Below are 14848 nucleotides of genomic sequence, written 5' to 3'. Positions count from 1 at the left end.
TTCATTGCGAGAGGGATGGAGTGCAAAAGCAGGGAGGTCCTGCTGCAACTGAAAAGGGTATTGGTGAGGCTGCACCTGGAGTACTACGTGCAGCTTTGGTCACCTTACTTGGGGAAGGATGTGCTGGCTTTGGAAGGGGTACAGAGACGATTCACTTGGCTGATTCCGGAGATGAAGGGGTTACCTTATGATGATAGATTGATTAGACTGGGTCTTTACTCGTTGGAGTTCAGAAGGATGAGGGGTAATCTTACAGAAACATTTAAAATAATGAAGGGGATAGACAAGATAGAGGCAGAGAGGTTGTTTCCACTGGTCGGGGAGACTAGAACTAGGGGGCACAGCCTCAAAATACGGGGGAGCCAATTTAAAACCGAGTTGAGAAGGAATTTCTTCTCTCAGAGGGTTGTGAATTTGTGGAATTCTCTGCCCAAGGAAGCAGTTGAGGCTAGCTCATTGAATGTATTCAAATCACAGATAGATAGATTTTTAACCAATAGGGGAATTAAGGGTTATGGGGAGCAGGCGGGTAAGTGGAGCTGAGTCCACGGCAGATCGGCCATGATCTTGTTGAATGGCGGAGCAGGCTCGAGGGGCTAGATGGTCTACTCCTGTTCCTAATTCTTATGTTCTTATTAATGTTGGGGAGGTCCAGGACCAGGGGTCACGGTCTAGGGATGGGGGGTGGGCCATTTGGGACCGGGATGGGGAGAGACTTCTTCACCCAGAGAGTGGTGAACCTGTGGAATTCTCTGCCACAGAAAGTTGTTGAGGCCAATTCACTAAATATATTCAAAAAGGAGTTAGATGTAGTCCTTACTACTAGGGGGATCAAGGGGTATGGCGAGAAAGCAGGAATGGGGTACTGAAGTTGCATGTTCAGCCATGAACTCATTGAATGGCGGTGCAGGCTCGAAGGGTGCAAGCTCCTGCACCTATTTTTTATGTTTCTATGTTTCTATTATAGCCCCCATTCTTTTAAATATCCTCAAAATTTCCTCAAATAGCCTTTAAAAGAGCTTATAAACTCACAAAAACCAACGTGTAAAACGCAGCCTTCTCTCAAAATTCTTTTACACACTGAACTTCTGCTCCATTTTTCAAGATGGTATCGTTAGCGCCGATTGTCCGAGCAGGTAAGACTCGAGTTTCCCGGCGGGTTTTTGGGCGGACGATAAAAATGGCAATATCGGCGAATTTCCTGCCCGCGGCGATAGCAGGGTGTTGCACGCTGATTGACGTCATAAAAACGGTGGAAAAAAAGGGCTGGCAGTATTTTTTTTTTAAAACTGCTGCCAAATTTTCCGCCCTAGTGTTAAATTTTGTGCATCGCGTTTACTGCACTGCCCCCCAACCCCACCCCCCAAAAAAAATCACTTTTTCTGCCCAGTAACGGCGGCAAAACAGTAAATGGGTGCAATGCTGGTGAATTTCTAGCCCCAAGTGTTGGCAACTGTAATCACAGCTGGAAAAATGTGATCACATAGTGGTCTGTGTACTGTGATATCCATCTTGACAAAGGGTGAAACATAAATTCCATGCTGAGTATTTTCAGCATTTTTTGTTTTTATTCCAGATTTACAGTATCCGCAGTATTTTGCTTTTGTATAAATTCCATGGAGGAATTATTGTGATCCAGGACTTCCATAATCAATAAAGAGCAATTGTATCTGTCAAGAATCATATACCCCATGGCTCACATGTATCAATGGCTTGTTTACCTTCTCATGTCTTTCCATTCCATTGAGACTGCCGCCTTCTACACTGTCACTTTTAATACAAAAAACATTTATTCATCCTTTTTTTCCAATTGAGTAAAAGTAATATTTCAAATCGGACTATTCTGCTTTCTATGCATTCTACCTTGACTTGCCATTGTGATTTTTAAACATTTTAGCCTCAAAATTACTCCTGCTATACCAATTTTTCAAATCAGTGATTTTGCTTTTCTTAATTAAAAACAAATTTTCTCTTGAGAATGTGTATTTTTTCTCATTTAGCTTTCTTTGTTATTCCTGTACAACTTCTCATGCTTGTTTCTATCCACTTCCCCCTTACTATTCTTTAACACTTTGTAAAATGGATGAGGGGTAACATATTGGAGACATACATTTCAGATAATAACCAAATAGCTAATTATGTTTATATTTTCTTAAACTTGATTAAAAACTTTATAGCCCAATTTTACATCTATCATAGCAAATTAAAATATCAGGGTCGGTAACGAAAACATCGCTGATGACATTTTCCATGGAAATAAAGAAATACTTGCATTTATATAGTATGTTTTATGACCATCGGACATCTCAGAGTGCTTAACAGCCAATGAAGTACTTTTGGAATGTAATCACTATTGTAATAAATCTAAACTAAATCGAAAACTATGTCTGAAAGACAACGACAGGACCTCCAAAAAACCTTCAAATCCCCATGCCTTGCAATAGCATTTGCCTGCGTTAATTCTTATTTTATTTTTTGTTTTGTTTTTTCCCAGATTAGTATAGACTCTTATGTCATAGTGACATTGAATGTAACCAAAATGAATGTCTCAAAAAATGGAGAGAAAGCAACCTAAATCCATGGCTAATATTAAAACAGAAATTGCTGTAAATAAACATTATGGTCGGAATCTTACCAGCCCTGCGAGTGCAGGTTTGGCTGCGGGCCCGCTGTCAAAATGGCCCTGATTGACAATGGAGTGAGATCCCGCTCTGAATCCGCCTCCGTGTTAATTTCCAAAGTGTCAGGTCTGGCTGTGGTTCACAGACCAGACAAAGCAGTGGGCCAGACAATTTAGATATTAAAAGCTTGTTAAAAGGTAGCTAAACAGGATTTTACCATGTACTTACCATTTTACCAGGTTTTTAACGAGTTTCCCGGAACGCGATTATCACATCAGGTAAGTAGGTTGGGTGTTGTGCCAGCATCGAATGATTCACTAACCTGACAGCTGCAAATGATCTATGAAAGCTCCCATTTCATAGGTCTTCACTTTCCAAGGTTAGAAGCAGTTGCTCACTGCATTTGGAAGACAGATTGATCATTGTGCAGCTAGCAAGTGTTTGGAGCAAACTCTTTATCCAGTGTCATCTATTGGAACAACCTCTCTCACCATTGACAGACCGCTTCTGTTATCTCAACCTCACCTGCCATCTATTCCATCAGCATCGGTGCCCTTGAAAAAATCTCACCCTGGTCCTCAGATTCCCAACACAATCAGCCCCAACACCAGCATCACCGGGCACATAAGCAGTACCAACCTCCACACCAACCTTCTCCATAATCATCTAATGCTGCATTGGACACAGGGCATCATCACGCATGCACATTGGTACCTGGGATGCCAGCGATGGTCTCACCATGTTCAGATATGTTTCACTAACACCACTGTACACCCTGGCTGTCACATGTTACGGCAGTTTGGCACCACCCTATACCAGCACCATAAAACATCCTATAATTTCTAAGTCTTTCCTTTCACACCCATCACCATTGGGGGGTGGGGGGGGGGGGCGCAGGGCGAAGAGCGTTATGTATTAACTTTCACTGGAACTCACCAAGACACTTTCAACGGTGCACAGAAATCTGTCCAAGAAGGCAAAGTGGTGAAAATAAAGATTTCAATGCCTGACAACACATTAACGGAAACTTTACCTGGAAATTAGTTAAAGTACCCAAGTGTCTACCCTTGCGAGTTGTTAATTTGAATAATTGGACAAGGATGAGGGTGACTGTGAGGGAGTGGCTAGCGAGTTGGGGAAGTGATAACGTAGATAGAGAGGGATGGGTGGAGGTGTAAGATAAATTGGCCAGAAAAAGCAGCAAATCCGAGGATTGGGAGAAATTTAGAATTCAGCAGAGGAGGACTAAGGGTTTAATTAGGAGGAGGAAAATAGAGTATGAGAGTAAGCTTGCAGGGAACATAAAAACTGATTGCAAAAGCTTCTATAGATATGTGAAGAGAAAAAGATTAGTGAAGACAAAAGGTCCCTTACAGTCAGAATCAGGTGAAGTCATAGAAACATAGAAAATAGGTGCAGGAGTAGACCATTCGTCCCTTCGAGCCTGCACCATCATTCAATAAGATCATGGCTGATCATTCACCTCAGTACCCCTTTCCTGCTTTCTCTCCATACCCCTTGATCCCTTTAGCCGTAAGGGCCATATCTAACTCCCTCTTGAATATATCCAACGAATTGGCATCAACAACTCTCTGCAGTAGAGAATTCCATAGGTTAACAACTCTCTGAGTGAAGAAGTTTTTGTTAATCTCGGTCCTAAATGGCTTACTCCTTATCCTTAAGACTGTGTCCCCTGGTTCTGGACTTCTCCAACATAAGGAACATTCTTCCTGCATCTAACCTGTCCAGTCCCATCAGAATTTTATATGTTTCTATGAGATCCCCTCTCATCCTTCTAAACTCCAGTGAATACAGGCCTAGTTGAACCAGTTTCTCCTCATATGTCAGTCCTGCCATCCCAGGAATCAGTCTGGTGAACCTTCGCTGCACTCACTCAATAACAAGAACGTCCTTCCTCAGATTAGGAGACAAAAACGGAACACAATATTCCAGGTGAGGCTTCACCAAGGCTCCATACAACTGCAGTAAGACCTCCCTGCTCCTATACTCAAATCCCCTAGCTATGAAGGCCAACATACCATTTGCCTTCTTCATCATCTGCTGTACTTGCATGCCAACTTTCAATTATTGATGTACCATGAAACACATAATGGGGAACAAAGAAATGGCAGAACAATTGAACAAGTGCTTTGGTTCTGTCTTCACTACGGAAGACACAAATAACCTTCCTGAAGTACCAGGGGAACGAGGGTCTAGCAAGAAGGAGGAACTGAAGGAAATCCTTATTAGTCAGGAAATTGTGTTTGGGAAATTGATGAGATTGAAGGCCAATAAATCCCCAGGGCCTGATAGTCTGCATCCCGAGTATTAAGGAAGTAGCCCTAGAAATAGTGGATGTATTGGTGGTCATTTTCCAACATTCTATAGACTCTGGATCAGTTCCTATTGATTGGAGGGTAGTTAATGTAACCCCACTTTTTAAAAAAGGAGGGAGAGAGAAAACAGGGAATTATAGACCGGTTAGCCTGACATCGGTAATGGGGAAAATGCTGGAATCAATTATTAAAGGTGTAATAACAGCGCATTTGGAAAGTAGTGACAGGATTGGTCCAAGTCAGCATGGATTTATGAAAGGGAAATCAAGCTTGACAAATCTTCTAAAATTTTTTGAGGACGTAACTAGTAGAGTGGCTAAGGGAGAACCAGTGGATGTGGTGTATTTAACTTTCCAAAGGCTTTTGACAAGGTCGCACACAAGAGATCAGTGTGCAAAATTAAGGCACATGGTATTGGGGGTAATGTATTGACGTGGATAGAGAACTGGTTGGCAGACAGGAAGCAGAGAGTCGGAATAAACAGGTCCTTTTCAGAATGGCAGGCAGTGACTAGTGGGGTACCGCAAGTTTCAGTGCTGGGACCCCAGCTATTTACAATATATATTAATGATTTAGACAAAGGAATTGAATGTAATATCTCCAAGTTTGCAGATGACACTAAGCTTGGTGGCGGTGTGAGCTGTGAGGAGGATGCTAAGAGGCTGCAGGGTGATTTGGACAGGTTAGGTGAGTGGGTAAATGCATGGCAGATGCAGTATAATGTAGATAAATGTGAGGTTATCCACTTTGGTGGCAAAAACAGGAAGGCAGAATGTTATCTGAATGGCGGCAGATTAGGAAAAGGGGAGGTGCAATGAGACCTGGGTGTCATGGTACATCAGTCACTGAAGGTTGGCATGCAGGTGCAGCGGGTGGTGAAGGAGGCAAATGGCATGTTGGCCTTCACAACGAGAGGATTTGAGTATAGGAGCAGGGAGGTCTTACTGCAGTTGTTCAGGGCCTTGGTGAGGCCTCACCTGGATTATTGTTTTCAGTTTTGGTCTCCTAATCTGAGGAAGGACATTCTTGCTATTGAGGGAGTGCAGCGAAGATTCACCAGACTGATTCCCGGAATGGCAGGACTGACCTATGAGGAGAGACTTGATCGACTGGGTCTGTATTCACTGGAGTTTAGAAGAATGAGAGGGGATCTCATAGAAACATGTAACATTTTGACGGGACTGGACAGGTTAGAGGCAGAAAGAATATTCCCGATGTTAGGGAAGTCCAGAACCAGGGGTCACAGTCCAAGGATAAGGTGTAAGCCATTTAGGACCGAGATGAGGAGAAACTTCTTCACTCAGAGAATTGTGAACCTGTGGAATTCCCTACCGCAGAGTGTTGTTGATGCCAGTTCATTGGATATATTCAAGAGGGAGTTAGATATGGCCCTTACGGCTAAAGGGATCAAGGGGTATGGAGAGAAAGCAGGAAAGGGGTACTGAGGTCAATGATCAGCCATGATCTTATTGAATGGTGGTGCAGGCACGAAGGGCCGAATGGCCTACTCCTGCACCTATTTTCTATGTTTCTAAGTGGAGAAAGTGCATGCGGTGGAGGGCGCTGAGCTCCTCGAGTCTCGTCACCAAGAGCATGCAAAAACCAAGCACAGGCAGCGGAAAGAGCTTGCGGCAAACCAGTCCCACCGACCCCTTCCCTCGACGACTATCTGTCCCACCTATCGCAGAGACTGTGGTTCTTGTATTGGAATGTACAGCCACCTAAGAACTCATGTTTAAAGTGGAAGCAAGTCTTCCTCCATTCCGAGGGACTGCCTTTGATGATTAATGAGGCTAAATTGTATCACTTATAACTTGTTAATTTATCAATAGCAGACATTCCAATGATTAGCAAAAATATGGTGGTGTGAAATGCAAACCTTGTTTAAGGATTTATTTAACCCTAGGTATAAGCATGAAATTGAGGCTCCCTGCATTCCACCTAATTATCTTCAAATAAACTTCTTGGGCATCTTGGTGGGTTTGTTATTCTAATCTTCAAAACCAAAGTTTAAAAACCAAGTGAACATTTTCAAATTATTGAGGTGACAAGTTTATCTGTGCAGGTGAACAGAATGCCCCACTTCAATGAAGGAAGGGAAGCGGAGAACATAAGAAGCTCAAATCAATGCCGCTATTTGTACAATAAAAAGCAGCACACGGACAATTTCATTTTAGCCAATGTTCCTAGAAGAAAATCTGTTTCAAGAGCACTTACCCTTGTAAGGTTGCATATCCTGAAGATCCGACTTACTAAATCACAATCCATTGAACACGAAATGCATTCAACTTGGATTGGCCCGTATCGAAGTGTCCCCTCTTCTGGCCAATACTGTGGACATCCCTAGTTTGCAAGAACAAATTTGTACTTCAGATCACATGTGGGCAGCAAAGCAGCATATCAACACAGTGATAAAAGCAACTATGGATATTGGGGACTGAACAACTACTTGTCAACTCAACTATCTGTTGTGAGGAGGGATTCTCCAATAACATTTTAAGTCATGTTGGATTTATGAGGCTCTCTTTACTCATTTTTAACATAAAAACTGCAAAATCACTTTTTATACAATTGGTACATTAAACATAATGCAACTTCAGCATGGGTTTGTGTGTGCGCGATTACTCAACAAACTCTCACCTGTGCTACTATGTAGAATTATCTAGTGGAGACTATGTACTTTCTCACAGGGAGGGAGAGACAAGCCATTTACAGCTTGTCCGATAATGAAACAACCACACCAACCAACAGCAGGAACTGGATAACATCCAAGCTTGGGCTGGCAAGTAATATTTGCGCCACATAAATGACAGCTAATAATCATACACAAGAAAAGGCCCAACAACTTCCCCTGATCTTCCATGGCATTACCATCACTGAGCCCCCACCATCAACATCTGATGGGCCATCCAACGGGTTACCACCAAGCAGATGTTCAACTGAACAAGTCACATCAACTCCATGGATACAAGAGCATGGCAGTGGCTGAGTACTCTGTGTTAAGTGGCTCACCACCTGACCCTTCAAGATCTTCTCCACCTTCTACTAAGCTCAAGCCAGGAGCATAATGGAATACTCACCCACTTGCATGGACGGGTGAAACTGGACACCATCCAGGACAAAGCAGTCTGCTTGCTTGGTGGCACTGTCAGTGGGCTTGATACACCCCCTCCACAACAGGCGCACTGTGACTAAAGTCTATACTACCTAGAGAATGCATTGCAACAACTTGTCAACAGTACCTTCACAACATCTATCTCCAAAAAGGTAGTAATATCACAGGGAAACCATCATCTCCAGTTCATCACAATTCTGGAATTTCATACTTCCATTGTGGGAGCAGCATCGCCAAAAAGACTACAGTGGTTCAAGGCGGCAGCCTATTATCACCTTCTCAAAACAACTAAAGATGAGCAATAAATGTGGCCTTACCAGCATCACTCACATCCCAAAAATGAATTTAAAGTATTACAGCATTATATTGTAATGTATTAAAGCATCATATTGTGGTTGTAGTTAAAATAAAGTATTCAAAATCAGTTAAGGGGATTATTCCAGAAATACAATATTCTTCAATGATTCCAAAGATTAATCTAGTCCTACGTTATGTTATTCCATATTAGAAACTTTCAATACTCAAAGGGCTAAGAGGAATCATTTAGTGGGGGTCATTTTCAACCTTGAAGGTGAAAAACTGGTGGTATTGGATCGGCTGCCTGTTATACGTCCCGCCCAATTTCAATGGAAAGGAACGTTAGGCAGGGATATAATGGCAGCCAATCTGATACTGCCAGTTTATTTGCTGAAATTTAAAATGACCCCAGTGTTCACTGCTGCCAGAGGTTCAAAGAGAGCATATAAATCAGAATGGAGTTCTCAATTTATTCCATTTTTGATGAAGATCTGATAACTCACAACGAACAGAACTTTGTGCATATGAGAGAAAAAACATCCTGGCCACTTCCTCGCTGCCTGTTTATTAACACCAGTATGGGGTCTATGCCTGAGGCATGTATGGTTTATGTCCATGCTGATTGATTAAAGCTAAATGTAGGACAAGATGGCCTGATTTTAGAACAAATCAAAGCGCTACTATAAACTGGATTATCAGTCTTACTACATGACTGCAAAGACTATTGCTGCAAAAGCAATTATAGACGACTGTAAAGTCACCAAAAAATGTAAAATTAGTCCTCGAGGGTGAACAGATTCATGCTAAGTTAGCAATTTTTGCATGCATGCTTTGAAGTTGAAAGTTTCATTATGAGCAGAAACTCCACTTGTCCACCTACTCTGGAAACAGATATGCAAATAAGGTGCATTTGATAAAATAATGGTGTTTTAAAATTAATATTTCCCACCAAATAAGAACATAATAAATAGGAGCAGGAGTAGGCCATTCGGCCCCTCGAGCCTGCTTTACCATTCAATAAGATCATGGCTGGTCTGATCTTGGCCTCAACTGCACTTCCTTGCCTGTTCCCCATAACCCTTGAATGTTTAAAAACAAATTTTGCATATTAACATGCAAATGAATGATGCATTTTGAACATCCATTTAATGCTGGGCTGGTTCAGTGTAGATTGATTTTTGATGATGTATTCAAAGAACATTTTTATCAAAAATGAAGCACAAATTCTTCTCCGCCCCCTCAAAATGGTAGACATTTAAAGGGACTAAGTACAAGAAAATGCTAGAAACATGAACAGGAGCAGAATTAAAAATCACACTCATTTCACACTAATTAGTTTGAGGGTTGATATTATGAAGTATTGACCAATAGGGCACTTTATTTATAGACAAGAATTAACTTTCCTAATATGCCAAGTGTTTTATTGAGCAGGAAAGTGAATTATTAATCAATAACCATTCCCAGTCTGCTCATTTGTGCAGCAAATTTTTCGACAGAACTGTTTTAGTGAACAAAAGCTTTAAAATTCTTGGTTAAGCATCTGAACATCCCCTTATTTTTCAGAATTTCAAGATCACTGTAGCTACCTGCACAAGGTCCAATTCATTCAGCATTACGATCGAAGTGCAGCCATAGTCATACACCAGTCTCCAGAAATCTTTGACTGTATTGGGCAAAGGATGTTGGGTGACTATAAAGGCAGCTGGTTGTCTGTAGCTCTGTAAAGAAATGAAGAACAAAAGATTAAATAAAAAATGGTTTTGCTCAGTCTTTTTTTTTTAAAGTTATGGCGGGAAAGTAAACATTTTTAAAAATCTATTTTAATTTGATTGCCCAGGTTCCCTGAACTACGCACTAACTGATAGCAGCTGAGGAAATTGCACAAAAGTTTCATTCCATGTTCTGGCTGCTAGTGGGTGTGCAAGCATGGCTTGTTACAATTCACCCTTTAATTTTCAATTGCCTCGTTTCCCTGGTCTCCATTCTGTGCCAGCTGAAATTGGTGCAGCTGAAATTGCAATCTCATTGGTTGGTGGGAACGAGAAAAATTAAACCTGCTTCCCAGCTTTCCTGTAGTGTTGCATAACACATATTGCATCATCGAATCAAATTGAAAATAAAATAACCATAAAATACACATAGCTGTTTTTAAAAAAAAAATCTAGAGTTAAAGTGGAACACGTACATCCATAAGAGCAGCATTGATGTAATTGCTGCTTTCGCCGTCTATGGTAATTAAGAATGGCAGACATCTATCTGGTGGCAGTGCATCCATATATCGATTCTTCTCGTGATTCCTGGGAAGAAGAGCTATGCTGCAGTCTTCAGGTTGTAGTTGAGAAGATACAGAATTTAGTGTCTGTGTGGTTAAAGAAAGCAACATAGCTCATTAAGAGCTTTTGTACAAGGTGATGTTTTTCAGTATAATGCTTGACTAATATATTCAGATGGAAGATTTACCAAAAGCACACCACTGTATAAAAAATATGAATTAAGCAAACTATAAGCTTTGGAGGCCAGGCAGCACCAACTGAACCAGCAGTTTAATTAAAATTGAAACTGTTAAATCAAAGCTGCAGTTTCAGCATTTCACTATCTGGTTCAGTAGTGAAAACTAAATGATGTTGATCCTGATTACACAGTCCTAGTAAAACCTGTGTTGGGAATGGCTAGCTACTAACGCAAAGCTCGTTGAAAGTGTATTGAGCTGACTGCATATTGTTTTACATAGTAAAGGTATTGGAATAATTGGCCTAAATTTCTAGCATCTTTTTGGCTTTGCACTGCTAGTTAGTTTAATGGAGGAATGCAGAAAATCTGTGGCCAATTGATTGAGCAACACAGCACTCAATCTCGTTTGGTGGTTATAAAAGTGGACTGAGAAGAATTGCCTTGATTTACTCTCCATTGCCCCCTCTCCAGAGGACAACAGTGATCTTTACCTTTAGGAGGTGCAGTGGTCTGTACAGTACATGGCTGCCATCTACAATGCTCTGCACTCTTGGAAGTCCTGCCAGCTGGAACAAATGCTGCGCCCTATCAAACATGGACATCCTTTCCCACAGGAATGTGATGAACATACTATCCCTTTTAAACAATGCTGCTGGCCATTTTGGCATTTACAAATGAAAGAGCAGCTTGCAACACTGTTGCAATAAACAGTTGAAAATAGAAGTCTTACAATACAAAAAATCCGGTCTACCTAGCAACAAAAAATGCATACACCTATCAAAATTCAAATCAAGCAAAAAACTAACATTGCAATCAACAATAAAAATGTTGCTCACCTTGAAGAAACCAACTCCTACGGACAGGCCACCACACATAGCTGCATTCATTTAATGCAACTTGATTTAATCAAATTTGTTAACATGGATTTATTGAAGATTACCATCCTGCCTCAAGAATGTGAACGCAAAATTGCTTTGAAATAATGGCAAGTGCTGAACTGGAATGTGTAGAATTCTATATCTTGCAGCTGAAGCTTACTTACTTGAAATTCATCTTTAAGTTGTGAAGAGTTACTCTGTGAATCAACTCTTATCATGTCATAATACGTTGGTTTGACCTCACATGTTGGTATTGATGTGTCTCCACACAGACAAGCCTCTAGAATGGCATCATGAATGAAAATGTATTGTTCCTTAAAAAAAAATACATTCCGTCAGTACCAACCTTCTCACTTTGCAGTTATTAAACCAGTTAATTGTATACAAGACAGTAATATCCACTATGTGATGTAGTTTACTGGTGTTGGGGTAAAAAGACTTCTCTTCTTCAAGGTGGATCCCCTGATAGACATCCGCCCGTATAGGGACCACGGAATCAGATGAAACCTCAGTTCAACCGATCTTTATTCAAGCATATGCAGGGGAAGAGTTCAGGAATGAACCTTCGAAATACAAGGGTTTCTACATGCACAGTTATACAGTTTTTCAAGGTGTACAGCTTATTAACAGAGCTAAATTGATTCGTAGATCCTTATCAGACTGGTTGCTGAGTGGTTTCCCCAACCCTTCCATTACATTACATGTCAGCCTTCTGGAATGTGTTGTTCTACAATGTCACCCTCGCCTCAGCTTCTCATGATGTGTTGGTTAACCTTGCTTCCCAGGGTTTGTTATGCACCTGGTTTCTTATCAGCCAATACTATTCCTTTCCTAAGAGTTCCAGCCAAAACAATCTCGTTCCCATGAGTGCAGCTGCTGCTACAATCCATGTTTCCAGACTGCTGACTCCTTACAGTCCTTGGTAGGTATTGTTCTGTACTGAATATGTAAGTTTCCATTTTCTATCAGTCTGTACTAAAGTTCAATGCATTTGATGGTTCATTTACCATCAAGCTTTGCTTCTTAGCCTTTCTCCAAAAACCCATTTGTAAGTGAGTTTTATAAGTGAGCTTTACATACATAAACGAGTTTTACATACAATCTATCAATAGGCGATATATTACAATCCCTACCTTGAGGTGGAGGAACTCATGCTTCCTCACAACCTCCTAATATTGAGAAGCTCTTTAATCTGGACCATTTTATGTGTCCGATCAATTTACTACCTTTAGTATCCACTTTAGTGATCATCTGTCTGTCTACTTCCACTTTGGTGACATTTTTCTCCCCTTACAATACTCTATCCCCTTACACTGGAAAGAGAAACACCAAAAAATTATCTTCAGTATACAGAAGACTCCTCAGATACCAAGTTGCATACACCAAGTAGGTTTTAGCTATTCAACTACAGAAAATGCAATTTTTAAATGACAGTAAATTAGTTATCTACTTTTTGGAACAATCTAACTAAATTTGCTAGTTAAGATACATAGGGAAACCAAAAATGTCAATGAATTAAAGCTAAAACAAGTAAAATTTTCTCGCATTAATCGTCAACCCATTACTGTTGTTCTTCACGATTCTGGCATTTAGCTGACCAAAAAAAAATTTGCAGGCAGTTTTTAGCCAATACGCTTTCCTCCAAATTGGATGTCATAACCGAGGTGGAAGGGATGTGATTACAAAAGAACAAAGTTCGTTTCCCTCACTCCCCTCCCAAGAAGTCAGGTATGGAAAGGATCAATTAAGCAACAAAGGAAAAATTAAGTTAAAATAAATATAAAATAGGAAAGAAAAAGAGACAAAGATTGATAACAAACTGAATCAACAAGTTCATTTATTTATTTCTGTAGTTTAGGTTTAATATTTATAGTAATAAAGCTGTGCATAAGATTTTATTGTTGTAACAGAGATGTTTGTTTCAGTTAGTGTGAGAGCTAAGAACTCACAAACTCATCTGGAGACCATCATCTCCCTGAGCCTGCTAGAGGTGGAAGGACTACAATCTGATGAAACTGCAAAATTAACACACCAACACCGACACACACACACCCACACAGACTGAACCATTGGCCTAGTATTGTAAATATAATTTTGCAACAAGAGCAAAGATGGAAGTTAACTTCCCTTGATGGAAGGTCAAAGTGGAGCCCATGTCCCAAATGCTAATTATGCTGTTGGTCTTTTGGGGGACTATTGATATTTGATATTCCAATTACACCTACTGCCCATCAGTTTAAGGTGTGGTTTCAATTGCATGCTAGTGTTAATCTGTGAGTTGATAGACAAATTCATTGGCCTATAAATGCGGCTACACAGTGCCCATTTGTCAGGCACTAACTGGCCTATTAAGACCCAATATAGCAGGCAGTGCATGCACATTTTCGGACGAAAGGCAAAGGAAAAAAATAGGCATTCTTTACCCACATCTGAAGCAGGCATTAGACCCATTGTATATGCAAATAAGGGACTTAACACCTGTTTGAGGTCTCCACTTCAAAACTGGTTTCCCTGAGGCAGCTGCATTCAGGGAAACCAGAACTTGGGATCGCCTGCAATATACAAGTCATGTTTTTTCACATTTACTTACCTGTATGTGGAGCTCGGAGGAGTAGGAGTGCTCCTCCCAACCCTCGAAGGCTTGCCGCTGCTCCTGACCCCCTTGGCCCTCACAATCCCAGGTCCTCTCGATTCTCGACACTGGGCATCCCGTGGTCTCGATCCGGCCTATGGCCCCACTTACTTGATCGTGTATACTTCAACGCCGGCGGCTGTTGTGCCTTGCCAGCTCGATTATAATGAGGCCTGAGGTCCAATATCAGGGGTGCCTCGGGCCTCACTATTCACAGGGCATGTACTTGGACATGCTTGAATTTCTGGGCCATTATTTCTTAAATATCTGAACCAAGGGTGTTTTGTTCTGAGAGGAATTAAGGTTAAACGTCGTTTAAAAGCATTAAAGTTATGATTTCAATGGCCAGTAGTGATTTCAATGGCCAGTAGCTGCAAACAGCAAATAGTGGCTTGCCTTTACATCAAAGGAAAAAACTGTCCCATGGTCTTCAATATCCTTCATTGCACTGCCTCAATCAATCATTCACGGAGAGCAATGGGAGCTCCATGAGAAATCACTTCTCACATAACATCAAT

The 14848-nt window shown here is 41.0% G+C and overlaps 1 protein-coding gene across 3 annotated transcripts in view; it reads right to left on the bottom strand.

Annotated features, from left to right (window-relative positions):
• The window catches only part of ptprk (protein tyrosine phosphatase receptor type K), a 779294-nt gene that overhangs the window by 28896 nt on the left and 735550 nt on the right, over nt 1-14848 (bottom strand). For all 3 annotated transcript variants that reach the window (XM_070885263.1, XM_070885265.1, XM_070885264.1), the window contains 4 exons: nt 11863-12012; nt 10555-10728; nt 9956-10087; nt 7175-7300 (listed from right to left, as the gene is read on the bottom strand). In XM_070885263.1, the coding sequence (XP_070741364.1) occupies nt 7175-7300; nt 9956-10087; nt 10555-10728; nt 11863-12012 (582 nt within the window). The remainder of the gene's footprint in view (nt 1-7174; nt 7301-9955; nt 10088-10554; nt 10729-11862; nt 12013-14848) is intronic.

The sequence above is a fragment of the Pristiophorus japonicus genome, chromosome 7 (genome assembly GCF_044704955.1).
Source record: "Pristiophorus japonicus isolate sPriJap1 chromosome 7, sPriJap1.hap1, whole genome shotgun sequence".
NCBI lineage: Eukaryota > Metazoa > Chordata > Chondrichthyes > Pristiophoridae > Pristiophorus > Pristiophorus japonicus.
This window is presented reverse-complemented; position numbering and strand designations above follow the sequence as displayed.